Source organism: Tauraco erythrolophus, chromosome 3, assembly GCF_009769465.1.
Source record: "Tauraco erythrolophus isolate bTauEry1 chromosome 3, bTauEry1.pri, whole genome shotgun sequence".
In the NCBI taxonomy this organism is placed as follows: Eukaryota; Metazoa; Chordata; class Aves; order Musophagiformes; family Musophagidae; genus Tauraco; species Tauraco erythrolophus.
In genome coordinates, this window is record NC_141467.1 from 61,338,847 (window position 1) to 61,353,022 (window position 14,176).

The following is a 14,176-nucleotide window of genomic DNA, read 5'->3' on the forward strand; positions in this document are numbered from 1 at the left end:
TTGTCCTGCCAGCATCAAAGCCAAACTTGATACCTGGTCCAGGAGCTCTGATTATCTGTTGCCATCCACACTAGCATCCAGGTTTAGGTCTTCTACACTGTAGCTGGGTCTTTTGCCTGATGTTTTCTTTTGGTGATATACCACTGAAAGCCTGGAAGAGACTTGGAGGCTAAGCAAAACACTTTGGTGCAGTTTGAGCACCATGAATCTGGATTGAGGAGTACAACTTAAACCTTTTACAAAATCTAGTTGCGTAATCAATCTTTTAAATTCGTATGTAATAGCAGGACAAAGGGCCCTCAACTCCCCTTATGATTTGAACTTAAACCCAGGATTAAGGGCCAAATTGGCCAATGAAGTATTCCATATCATGCCCAGTATATAGATGAGAGTTGACCAGAAGAGCTCTTGGTTTTCTGGAGATTGCTCTTCCAAGAGTTCTCTTGGACTTTCGGTCACTCAGACTTCTATCTCTCTCTCACTATCTTTTTGGGCCTTTCACTCATCTGGGATTGCGACATTGGGAATTATCTCTTATGGGATCGTTTACTAGGATGGGACAGGTGTTGATCACTAACTGGTGAGCAATTACACTGGGCATCACTTGTTTGTATATATTATTATCATAACATATATTGATATTAGTATTTCATCATAATTACTTTTAATTTTATATTATAGTCATTACATTGTACTTATCTCAACCTATGAGTCTCTTTCACTTTTCCCCTTTAATTCTCTTCTCTGTTCCCCAGGGGTGAGGGAGGGTGAGCAAGCGGCTGTGTGGCGTTTAGTTGCTGGTTGGGCTAAACCATGACAGAAATGACAGAGAAATGACCCACAAAATGATAATGAGACAAAACTGTACTGGATTATCTTAATAAAAATCAAGAATAGTAGTCTGATAGAAAGTACAGTTAACTGCATAGTAACTTGGATATATAAAAGTAAATGAATATTCAATAATGTTAAAATTAATTAAGTTATTAAAACTTGAGTAAATCAAATGGTGCTGCTCTATATACTCCTGAGATTTTGTTGCTCATCTAGAACTGGATTTTGATGTTGCTTGAATTGCTATATACAGCTGGTGTAACTTCATTAACTTTGACTGTCTCTGAGTAAGGTTTGAGTAAATTAAATTAAAATCTGGTTGACCTCCTGTGTAACATAGGTAGAATGTAACAAGGCTACTGCCCTTGGAGATTTCCATATAATAGTAGCACATGAAATGCACTGAACATAATTTACAGTTGTGTGATGGGGAGAGTTCTTGTTTCTGACTGGAACCTTGTGTTCTAGGCTTTCACAAGATAGTTGTGTGTAAATTCAACTATATTTGCCCTTGTGGCTGAGCAATTTTTCCTACCAGATGGGAAAGTCAAGGATGAACAGTATGGGAACAGAAAAGAAAAGGAATTTAAATTTGATGGATTTCCCTTTCTGTTTTGTAATTGTTCCTGTGTGATCAAAGAAACTACTTCTTGGCTATGGTTTTCTGCTTCTGTTACTATTCAGGCATAGCTTTTAGGGCATAATTTTTCTGCTGAGAGTCATTCCTCCTCCAATAGAGGGATATCAATCTACCATAAGTTACAGCTTTCATCACAACTGTGATCTGTTTCCTGCATTTTTCTCTGATGCCACCACAGTCTCTGATTATTTCTCAGTATTTAAAAAATATGTATGTTGAGTTGCTCAAGACACTGAAGCTTTAATTATATTATAAATTATATTCTCCAGAGCCCTGTATTCTGCATCATCATTCTTTGAAACATGGTGAATTCTCTCTTATTAGTGTACACACTGTTTGATAAAGAAATTCTTTTATAAGTATTCTTTTAATATTTAGTCATGCCAAATATTCCCTTCTTTGTCAAAGAGAACTAAGCAGAAGACTGTAAGCCTATTATTGTCTGTAAAAGCTAGCTACAACCTCTCAATTTTTATTGCTTCAATACAGGATAATTCCATACCTTCGGGTACAAGTTCTGATCTTCTAGTAATAATGAAGTCAGTAAAAGCACTGATTGGTTCAGTAGATCTGCTTTCAAAATATTGTATGCCAGCCTTAGTTAGAGTGACAGGACCTAGGACCTCCTTAACAAGAATTCTTTCATTCTTTGCTTTGTAAGTTTGTTTCATTATCAGCTCTGCAATCTCTTTAGGGCAGTGTTGGTCTTACTGATCTCAGTACACTGTCAAGTTTATGTTAAATGACACTGTATTAAGCTATTAAGAGTGTTGGATTTTTTTCTAAGAAATCTTCAAAATCTTCAGTTTAATCTTATGTTATATTTTGTAGTTGGTGGCTCTCTTTGTAAGGAAGATAGTTGTTCCATGTTTGCAAGCATGAGACATGGAGTATGCCTGATATTTTAGAAGAATTTGAAACTGGAATCCATCACTGGTGTGAATTTTGCTGCACGAGCCCATTTCTCTGCGGTTACCATATCAAGTTACACTATTTAAAGCTTCTTCATCTGTATAAACAGTCCTTTAAACACTGTCATAGTCTATTAGGGCAAAATGCCAGAGAGTAAAATAGGCAGAAGAAAAGCAGGGCTCCTACTAATACTCACAGAGATACTTGATCAATCGTGTTCCTGTGATGACGTTGTTACAATGTTAAAACCAGCCTTTTTCCTTCCAGTTACATATACTTTGTTTGTAAAGAATTGTGTTAATCAGGTGAGCCTTATTCCATCACATGGAGGCTTTACACTTAGAAGTTTAGCTGTTGTTTTTCATTTTGGTTTCCTCCTTTTTAAATAAAATTGTCAATAGTTTTAAATAATCTATGCATTAATAATTGACACTCCTTTCTTTAAAATCAGCCCTATGGACTGTAAAAATCTGTTGTTTATCACTGCATGTCTTTCATTCCTGTACCCTGGATCCATATTCATTCTTTCATCAGTCAAAACTGAGATCTGTAAAGTAAAATGAGACGCAGCGGGGAGAAAACCAAATGTTATAAAAATAGGTTGAAACAAACTCATTTTCATGCTTTTCCTCCCATTGTTAAAATAAAAGAGCCTGTAATGAGCTCAGTGAGAATTCTTCCCAAGTGGGAAGACTGTAAAAGTGACCACAGGCACTGATGTAGCTATCCGTTCTCTTAACCATGGGACTGCCAATGCCTAAAAGCTGAGCATAGCCTGTGTCCTGCTATTTTCCAGCTGTCTGTGTTTGCCATAATAGCCACTTAGGTCCAGAAACAGTTGAATAAATCTTAGAGAAACTCGGGCTTTAGTCAGATACACTTAAGGCAGCATAAAACAGTCATGCTGCTGGTTTTAACTCCACTTGAAACTGTCCATCTTTCTATGAAACGTCTGTGATAACAACATGAACTTCATTCCTTACTGAGATAAAAGGGAGAAGTATGTAAAATGATCTCCATCATCTACAGGCTGTGCATGAAGCAAAATTTAGCTTGTTCCAAGAAAACAACATAGAAAGATCGTAAAGAGCTCACAAACAGTCTTGGAGAAAAACACAATTCATCTTATCTTCAAGAAATGAGAGTGAGTGAACATGATGCTACTTGTTCAGCAATTCTGCAGTATGGAGTACTGCAGTATGGAGTGTATATATATGTATATATGTTTCTCCCTTTTAAGGTAGTTTCTTGAGAGAACTTTATGTACTCAATTTTGAGGTTTAATATTTCAGCCATATATCCATAAAACTTTTTTTTTTTCCCTACCTGATGGTAACACAAGACCAAGATGAATAGATATTAAAAACCCCTTTCTGTTTCTCTTGAGTCACTCCACTCTCCCAGGTTATGTTGTCTGTTTAGCCCCCAGTAGGCTTCAGGTGTTTGTTTCTGAGATTTTGTGACATTGGTTTCCTTTGTTAAGGGTTTCCCCGTTAAGAGCTCCCCCACCTTCCCATGTCAAGTGCCCAAATTCCATTTCTGTCTTTACTAATCCATGCTCCTGCCTTGTCTTCCCCTCAGCCATTTTCTAGTCTATTCACATTCTTATGCCTCCCATCTTTTCAGTATCTAAGCAGTTTTCAGAAGTGAATGGTATGGCTTGTTCTCTCACTCTTGCTCTTAAAAATATATATTTTTTTTTGTTTGGGCCTCGTACAACTCTATAAAGAGAATAAGTGCTTTATGCAGTACTAGCTCATGCTAAACAAGATGAGATCAATTTATTTTGCATTGAAACAGAAGATGATAAAGTGATAAAGGTTTTGATGGCCCTTATTTTGTATGCCCAGCACTTTGGCAGCCCTTTAACAATTCTATCTCCTGCAAAAGTTATTTTCACTGTGCCTTACAGTACTAGCAATAGTTGAATCTGCTTCTCACCCTAGAGATAATTATGTCAATATGGTGACGCCATTGAACTGAGTGTTACGGGATTATGGAGTAGTTGATGTTAGAAGGGATTGCTGAAGATTTCCTAGTCCAGCCCCTTGGCCAAAGCAGGGCCAGCTAGAGTAGGTTGCTCAGGAGATTGTCCAGTAATGTTTTGAATATCTCCCACTCTACAGACTCTCTGGGTAACCTGTTCCAATACTTGATGACTCTCTTTTTTTTTTTTTCTCATATGTTTAAGAGGAATTTATGGAATTTCTGCTTGAGCCTGTTTCCTCTTGACTGTTCACTGGATACCACTGAGATGAGACTGGATCTATCTTCTTTACCTCCTCCCATCAGGTATTTATATACAGTGATAAGATCGTCCCCTGAGCCTTCTCCTCTCCAGGCTAAACAGACCCAGTTCTCACAACCTTTCCTTATGTGAGATGCTCCAGTCCCTTAATCATCTTCATGGTCTTTCACTGGATTCTTTCCAGTGTATCTATGTCTCTTGTACTGGGGAGCCAGAATTGGACACAGCACTCCTAGTGTGCCTCATCAGGGCTGAGTGGAGGGAAATAATCACCTCACTTGACCTGCTGGCAGCACTTTTCCTACTGCAGCCCAGAAGGCTCTTGACCTTCTTTATGTCAGGAAGATACAGAAAAAAGATGTATTTTTTTTTTCAGAGCTGTTGAATTCTTAACTGAGTGATAAATATTGCTATAAATCCACCAGGAGATGAAAGACATATTACAGAGGCTGGCTCATAGTCTACCAGATTATTATAGAATCAACAGTCAAAAGGACAGTAAATCAGAGATCTGGTCCTACTCCTAGATTATGGACTGAGGTGATGTATTGGGTCTGGCTGAGATGGAGTTAATTTTCCCCACAGTAGCCCTCATGGTGCTGTGCTTTATATTGGTAGCTAGAAAGGTGTTGATAATACACCAGTGTTTCGGCTACCGCTGAGCAGTGCTCCCACAGCATCAAGGCTGTCTTTCCAACATTCCCCCCTCATCAGTAGGCTGGGGGTGGACAAGATCTTGGGAGGGAACACAGCCAGAACAGCTGACCCAAACTGACCAAAGGGATATTCCATACCATATGACATGCGATCAGCAATAAAAGCTAAGAGAAAGGAGGACAAGGAGGTACATTCATTATTATGACATTTGTCTTCTGGAGCAATCACTACATGTACTGAAGCCCTACTTCCTGGGGAATGGCTAGACATCACCTGCTGATGGGAAGTGGAGAATAAATCTTTTGTTTTCCTTTGCTTCCACACACGACCTTTGCTTTTGTTTTATTAAACTGCCGTTATCTTGACCCATGAGTTTCTTTCCATTTTATTTTCTCTTCCGCCATCCTGCTGAGGAGAGGACTGATAGAGCAGCTTGGCCTGCCATCCAGCCAAGATCAACCCACCACAGATGACTACTCTGTACCTTTTCTTAAATGAAACTTAAATGAAAATGTGTCTTCAGACTCTGAAGAACTATTATGTGCCCACCAGCACAATCTTTATTCTCATGCATTACTTCATGCATAAGGTGCGCTTGTCCAGCCACAGCATCATTTTCTTCGCATGATGCGCACGCATGTGATGAAGGTTAACTGAAGCTTCAGTTTTCTATTGTGGCCTGACCTTTGTTGAGCTTTCTTACAGCCAATGCTAGGCTATATTCCAGTTAACATTCTCTGGTAGGAAGAATTTTAACTCCCCACCTAAGCACCATGGAAAGTTTCAAATCCAGTGAAATACTCCTGATCTGACTTGGAAAAGTGCAGATCACTCAGAAAAACCTCAGATACATGAGTGAGTACATTCTCCTAACATGGGAGTTTTGTGCTTGCTTTCAAGAACTCTCACCCGGATACTGTAAATACTCGGTGTCGGCATAATTTAATTAACTACACAGTAAAAAAAGAAGTTATTTCAGAGCTTTAATGTTATTCTCAAAACATTTTCCTGTTTGTCATACTTGAGGGTGGAGAAAACAAGCTGTCTGTTGGTACCATTAGTTTAGCAGGTTACAACAATATGACATTTCCTATATCTAATTAACCTGGTAACAGATAATTGGCATCCATTTTAGTGAATAGTAGCACATTTTTAGGTTGTATTGGAAGGACAAGTGAGTCAGTATTGATAACAGAGTAGCTGCAAGAAGAAAAGAGCTTGAGTGGACTGGAAAAGATGTTTACCTGTCACTGTGCAATGAGCGATACTTGTTTACCCAGCTTATTTTTGTGATCAATGCAAGTATGAAGTGGGGAAAAAAAATGCAAATATTTGTATGGCTTTTAATCCTACTCCTTGAATGTCTATATCATGAGACTTTTAAGTTTCTGTGTAAGCATCTGTGACATATTCTGATTCTTGAGCTTGTGTGTAACTGTGCCAAGTTCGTTGGCCACAATTAACAAACTGGTTGAATTCAGACATCTAGAAAATGCAAACATCATGGGTGGACCCTGGGTGCTTTACTGGTACATTAGTTATGATATTTTTGGCAACATTTACCAGCTGCATGCTCACAAATTAAAAATACCTTCTACTTCCAAAGATTTCTCCATTATATGCAGATGCTGTAGAAGTTAAACTAATGCAGGCAATGATTTCTCTTTCTTTTGGGAATCCAGCTGCTACACATGATTTCTCTGAAATTCTGTTAATGAGATGGCCTTACATGATATTAATAACTGTCTGTCAAGCATAGCCTCTAGTGGTTGTGTTAGACGTTGGGATTTTGTGTAGCTGCTTCTGAAGTGTTGACTTATTCAAATGATTTTCATGCTAGCCTGAGTTTATTTCAAAGAGATTGCAGGATATTTAAAAGATATTTAAAAATATTAATATTTAATATTTATTTCCATTCTTTTACTGAAGTATCTTTCCACTGAACATCTCTTGTTAAGCCAAGGAACTCTTACCTTATTTTTCACTTAGTTAAACATCTCAAGTACATGAAAATAGGTAATACTGCCTTCACTCAAAATATCATAGGTATGCTAGGGACTGAAAAGAGTATTTGCATAGCTCATTTAGAAATGGAATTAAAATTTAGTTCTTGCATCCTCTTTAGGAAGAACTTCCTGATAATCTTGGATTTCAATTTATACCTAGAGACAGGTTGTAAAATATGAGCTTTGTTAAACTTCAATTTCAAAAATTAAGAACAAGTTTTCTAATGCACGGTTTAATGAAAATGTTCCCATTGCCTTTGGTAAGAAGAGAATTTAGTCCTATGCTTGTACAAAAAAATAAAGAGTAGCAGGGAGCAAAGTAAATAGTTGTATTGATTAGCAGGCTAATCTTGTTTAACTGCTTGCAAACATTTAGAATACGGATGTGGCTAAGGCAAAGCTACTTCTATTTGAAAATGTGGCCCTGTTGAAAGTAGTTGATAGTTTTTTCAGTAAAATGTACTGGTACTGATACTATAAAATATAATGAGTGTTGATATTATTGCCTGTAACAGTTAAGAAAAATACTACAGAGAATAAAATTACTACTATCATTGTGAGTACACGCACCTTATTAAGGTTAATAAGTGCTGGCAATCTCTCACAGAAGCAAGGTCTGTATGAGGTCCGTCCTCTTCAGAGCTTGTGACAGAATTTGGTGCAAATCGGTTGATACATCAGACAGAGCTTCACTGTCAACCAACAAGTGAACTGTAAATGATGATTTGAATGTTTTGTAAAACTTTTGGCTGGGAAGAGTGTGAAGCTGGTGTTTGTCAGAAGACCTCTCTAATAGTCAATCCCTAAGAAGATCAGTGTATCTGATGTTTGTGATATCTAGGTTCCTTTACCCCAATGAGATATCTGTGTTTCCATGCCCTTGTTTGTTACTTCTGCAGTTTAGGTCTTATTTATGTTCTATACATGGCTGATGTCAGCCACATCAGAATGACAGCTGCATATCCCCAAACTGCTCTCTCTTAAATTTTACTACTTTGATTTTCCATCCATGTCCAAACTCTACCATATCAAGCTGAAGAATTTACAGGGAGAAAGGAACTTTGCAAACTTATTTTTAAAACTTTTAACAGACAGACATTTGAACCTCTGCAATGCTTTGGCCCTGTATTTTGGTTGAGGATTAGATGTCTAACGGTTTTGTCAATGCCCTGTTGCAGATGCCAGCAAAAACTAGCAGTGTGCCTTGAGAAGCAGGACTGGCCAGTCTGGAGACTATTGTGCTAACTCAGGTGTACAGTTGCTAGGACTTTATCAAGTTTGTTCAGGGCAGTGTAGACCTATCCCAAAATACATCTGTCATCTATCTTTGTGTGTCCTCGTCATTTAGGAAGTTTGGGTACCTGAAACATCCAATTACAGTGTATCGGAGGAATGTCTTTAGTATATTGACTGCCTTCCTCAGTAGATTTATAACATATTTTATGAGCAGCTTGTTGCTATTCCTCCCTTATTCTATCTGCACAATGTCTGCTGGTGGCAACAGAAATTGCATGACTTCTGTGAGAGACCAGGTAACTGTCAGTGAGATTACGCTATCTTTGAGCAAAACCACTAGCTTTACAAAGTTAGCTAGGAGAATTATAATTGATAATTTTTGATCTGTCAATTGAGTTATGGAAAAACAACAACTAACCCAAAATGGAACAGAAAATTTTAGAAAAAATAGAGAATTTTAGACCTGTGTCTTCTTCTGAGGATCTCAAAATTTATGAAGAGAGCTTTACAATGTCCCTGTGAGAGACATGTAAGTGTTGCCCTTGTTGTATAGTTGAGAAAGTGAAGCAAAGAGGGCTTGTGAATTATGTAATGTTTCTCAGGAAGCCTAGAGCAGATCCAAGAATAGAATCTAGTTGTCTGATTTCCAGAGCGATGCTTTAGTCCTGGGATCCCATCCTTTCTTCTTTGCATGACCATTTATTGCACTTCTGTCAGAAAAGCTGTTTCCACGTAAAATGAAATGTTACTTTTGCAGCTGTGATGCCAGAATACAGAACAGCTAGATTAAGGTTTTTGTAAGCATGTTGTTTATGAGGGCAATAAAGTCAACTTTGCTCTACAACTTTTTACAGAATGTTCTGGCTGTGAAAGTAGATATAAATGCCAGCTTGTGTTCAAGTCATGCAGAAGTTCAAGGCAATTTAGTCAATACTGAAAGGAAGGAGCAACCTCAAGATGCAGTGTTTATGTCGGCAAAAGAGTATCATTAGCTCTACCGTGTTATAAGAGTGTTTTCATCCGCATTTCACTGCAAGAGCAAAATTTGACATACATTTGACAGGATTCCAACCAGCAAAAAGTAACATGTTAGCAAGTCGATACCACTAAGAGACCAATGTTATATCTGACCTGACAGCAAGATGAATTGTTTCAACCCCTAAAGCTGCAACAGGAGCTGAAACTAAATTTGTTATTGTATTATATGTCTTCCAGAACATCATATACAGTTGAGTTGCTCTCTGCTGTTGACACTCTTGCATTAATTTTCACCCAAGAATAAACGTGATTTTTTTTTTTCCCTAAGAAAATCCATAAACAATTGAAAACAGTTAGGGAAGGGGATAATATCAGGCTTGATCAGGACAAGCTGAGAGCCCCTGAAGAGCAGCAGAAAGGAATTCCAGCCACTCCAGCCAGTCAGTCAGCTTCATCAGGCACCCAACTTAAATGCCTCTATGTAAATGCATGTAGCATGGGGAATGAACAAGAGGAGTTAGAGATGTATGCATACCCACAGGGCTATGATCTTACTGACATCGTGGAGATGTGGTGGGATGAATCCTGTGACTGAAATTCTGACATGGAAGGATACAGGCTCTTTAGTAAGGACAGGCAGGGGAGACAAGGAGGAGGTGCTGGCTTCTGTGTCACAGACTGGTTGGAGTGCATGGAGCTCTGCCTGGGGATGGATGAGGAGCCAACAAAGGACTTATGGGTCGGGATTAAAGGAAGGACAGGGACAGGTGACATGATAGTGGGGGTCTGCTACAGGCCACCTGAGCAGGAAGGCCAAGTGGTTGAGGCCCTCTATAGACAGGAGCAGCCTCATGTTCACAAATCCTGATCTTCATGGAGGACTTCAACCATCCCAATATCTGTTGGAGGGACAACATAGCAGGGCATAAGCAATCTAGGAGGTTCCTGGAATGCATGGGCGATAAATTCCTTCTCCAAGTGGCAGAGGAACCAACAAGGAGAAATGCTATGCAGGACCTCATTCTCACCAACAAGGAGGGGCTAGTGGGGAATGTGAAGCTCAAGGGCAGCCTTGACTGAGTGACCATGAAATGGTGGAGTTCAAGATCCTTAGGGTGGCGAGGAAGATGCGCAGAAAGCTCACTACTCTAGGTTTCAGGAGAGCAGACTTCGGCCTCTTCAGGAATCTACTTGGTAGAGTATCATGGAATAGAACCCTGGAGGGAAGAGGAGCCCAAGAAAGCCAGTTAATATTCAAGGATCACCTCCTCCAAGCTCAGGAGCAGTGCATCCCAACAAAGGAAGTCAGACAAAAACACCAGGAGGCCTCTATGGATGAACGAGGAGCTCCTGGACAAACTCAAACACAAAAAAGAATTTGAGACCATCTAAGAAACATGAAGGTGCACAAGTCCATGGGACCTGATGAGATACATCAGTGGGTCCTGAGGGAACTGGCAGATGAAGTTGCTAAGCCACTATCCATCATATTTGAGAAGGTGTGGCAGTCCAGTGAAGTTCCCACCAACTGGAAAAGGGGAAACATAGCCCCCATTTTTAAAAAGAGAAAAAAGGAAGACCCAGAGAACTACAGGCCAGTCAGTCTCACCTCTGTGCCTGGCAAGATCATGGAGCAGATGCTCCTGGAAACTATGCTAAGGCACATGGAAAAAAAGGACGTGATCAGTGAAAACCCGTATAACTTCACTAAGGGCAAATCATGCCTGACTAATTTGGTGGCCTTCTGTGACCGGGTTACAACATTGGTGGATAAGGGAAGAGCAACTGACATCATCTACCTGGACTTGTGCAAAGCATTTGACACTGTCCTGCACGACATTCTTGTCTCTAATTTGGAGAGGCATGGATTTGATGGATGGACCGCTTAGTGGATAAGGAATTGGCTGGATGATCGAACTCAAAGAGTTGTGGTCAACAGCTCGATGTCCAAGTGGAGACCAGTGTCAAGTGGTGTTCCTCAGGGTTTGGTATTGGGTCCGAATATTTAAGGTCAGGGTGCACGATGCTCTGAGCAACCTGATCTAGTTGAAGATGTTCCTGCTCACTGCACGGGAGTTGGACTAGATGATTTTCCAACTCAAAATCCAACTCAGGTCCCTTCCAACTCAAACTATTCTATGATGCCATGATACAATGTTGAAACCCTTTGCAGATTCACCTGGTAATTTATCTCTCATCTTAGACTTCCTTCCGAAAAAAATGTACTTTTTAAGAAAGTTAAGGCTTCATTTTTCAGCAAACTTACATGATACTCACTATACATAAGCAGGATTTTTTTTATCAATGATGCTTGAGTGTGCCTCACAGTCAAATGACTAATTAGATGCTTCAGATGACAAAATAAACTCTTTGACAGAGTTTTCTGGTCCTGTCTGAGAGCCATAGTAATGAATACTGTAAGCAAAGATGGCTGCAACGCTCCTCTTTCAACAGCGGTTATGACAGAATTTAATAATGGGCCTGAGGTCGCAAGGTTTCAATGTTTTATTTACTAATTTGCCCTTTAACACTTCTGCACCACAAACAGCAGTCAGTGCCTAGATCTCAAGAGAGCACCACCTTTGTTGTTCGCCAATACTATACTTTATTCAGCTCGCAATAACGGGTGAGAGTTCTAATATATTGTTATATTTATTTGCAAGGCAACCTTAGCAGTCGCTTGCCCACTGCAGAGGTCTCTGCTTTGTAGTTGGCTGACAGTGTTATTATGGTAACTTAGCCTGTGTCCTGGCTGCATTTGTGGTTAGTTTCAGAGAGCTTTTTATCTGCTGCTGTAATTCTGCTGTGAGTATTAGCAGCCTATTTTTGATGTACGGGGTTTTTTTGCATTAATATTATAATTATACCTTCAGTTCGCACCTCTTACTTTAACATAGTGCTTTAATATAGGAAAACCTACTACTTTGGCCATAAGTGTGGCTCTATTCAGACTTTATACCACTAGCATATGTGTTATGATATCATCCTGTGAGACCGAGTTGTGCCAGGCTTGCCTCAGGGAAGTGAGGAAATGGTGATCGATTAGGGCTGAAGACTCTCTTCTGTGATGGTCCTCATGACCAAGAAATGTCAGTGTTCCAGTAGCCCGTGTCATTGCCTTGGAAAACATTTTAACAAAAGAGAGAAAGGGATACGTGTCTAGTGGCTCTGACATTTCCCAGCTTCACAGAGAAAAGGAGCATTACCTTGTAGTCTTCCTTAGGAAAAACATTGAAGGGGAAACTCTTACTCTGGGGCAGACTTATTAGCCTTCCAGAACAGACACAATGGACCTTCAAACACAAATCTTAGTTCATCTTTTTTGGTGATTCAGACTACTGGGGCAAAGTTGATGTTAATTGTTTGTCAATTCATTTTCTGTTACTTTGCTTTTTGTTTTGACACTAACACCAGTACAAAATTGAAATAATAGTAAAAGAAACAACTATTTTTTGTTCTTTTTTTTTTTCTCTGTGATTATTTTTCCCAATACCATAAGCTTTCAAACACATCACCAAAAATGAAAGTGGTTAACCCTGCTTTTGTGCTTGAGTTCCTGCTGTAAGCATTGCTCAAAAAACTGCAGCCCAAAACATAGTGGCTTTTATTTCAGGGCTGCAGTATTCAATGTGACATAGTCATGTTTTATTGTTTAAATTTGCTGCAGTGTGGCATCAGCACTTACAGTTAGCCCTGACACCAATGCACATAAAAATAGAAGACAAAGAGAAAATTGGGCTGTAGCAGACTGATAAGTAGTAGGAAGAGTTAATAGGGCTTTGCTGATGGTAACTGTATGGACTGCAAAATATATTATTTCATGCAGCAATGACTGAAGGTACTTCTGCTTGTTAAAGTATTTGTCTAGAAATAGAGATTTACATTATAACACTACAAACTGGATTCTGTCAAGACATCTAAAACCAGACTGAATTGTCTGAGCCTTTTAGTCACTTTAACTAATACTGTACCGAAGTCAATAAAATTACAATTGCAGACTACTCCGTATGCTTTTGCTCTGGGATTCATTGTATAGTAAGCCTTCATTTAAAAAAAAAACCCCATTACTCTAGGTTGTGTTAGCTGCACATTTAGCTTGCATGCCCAGATTAAGGATTGATAAAAGACAACATTATAATTTGTTATTAAAATGTGGGATTTTTTTTTTTTTTGTCATTACAGATTAATCTCAGAGATCTCGGGCAGCTATATAAAATCCGCATTGGTCATGACAACACTGGAAATGATCCCAGCTGGTACTTGGAGGAAGTCAGACTTGAAAGAGTAGTCCCTCTTTGTGACGAAGAGATTTGTCTCCCTATAGAGTGCTGGCTTGCAGAAGACAAGGGTGAAGGTGATACATGGAGGGAAGTGGCAATAAGAAACCCCTCAAAGGAGCTTTTGCCATGTACGTGCTCACTATTTTAGATCTCGTGTTCACTAGCCATATCCTGTGAGTATATGACAGTTTTTCATGTTTCTTCTAGGGCAGACTGCCCAAAAGCCAGTGCAACTATGAAACAATCCCTTCCAGGTACTTTCTAGTTCCAGGAATGAGAAGTGATCATTTCACCTCACTACTTTCCTCCCCTAAATCAGAACAACAGCTGTGGCCAGGGCATCTTACCCCTATAAAATTCTTGACCTCTCACAGCATCCTAAATC

General features: G+C 39.3%; 1 protein-coding gene across 1 annotated transcript in view; it reads left to right on the forward strand.

Moving 5' to 3' along the window:
- The window catches only part of LOC104374501 (lipoxygenase homology domain-containing protein 1), a 191,891-nt gene that overhangs the window by 64,862 nt on the left and 112,853 nt on the right, over positions 1–14,176 (forward strand). The window contains exon 25 of the mRNA XM_086609313.1: positions 13,694–13,919. Within this exon, the coding sequence (XP_086465439.1) occupies positions 13,694–13,919 (226 nt within the window). The remainder of the gene's footprint in view (positions 1–13,693; positions 13,920–14,176) is intronic.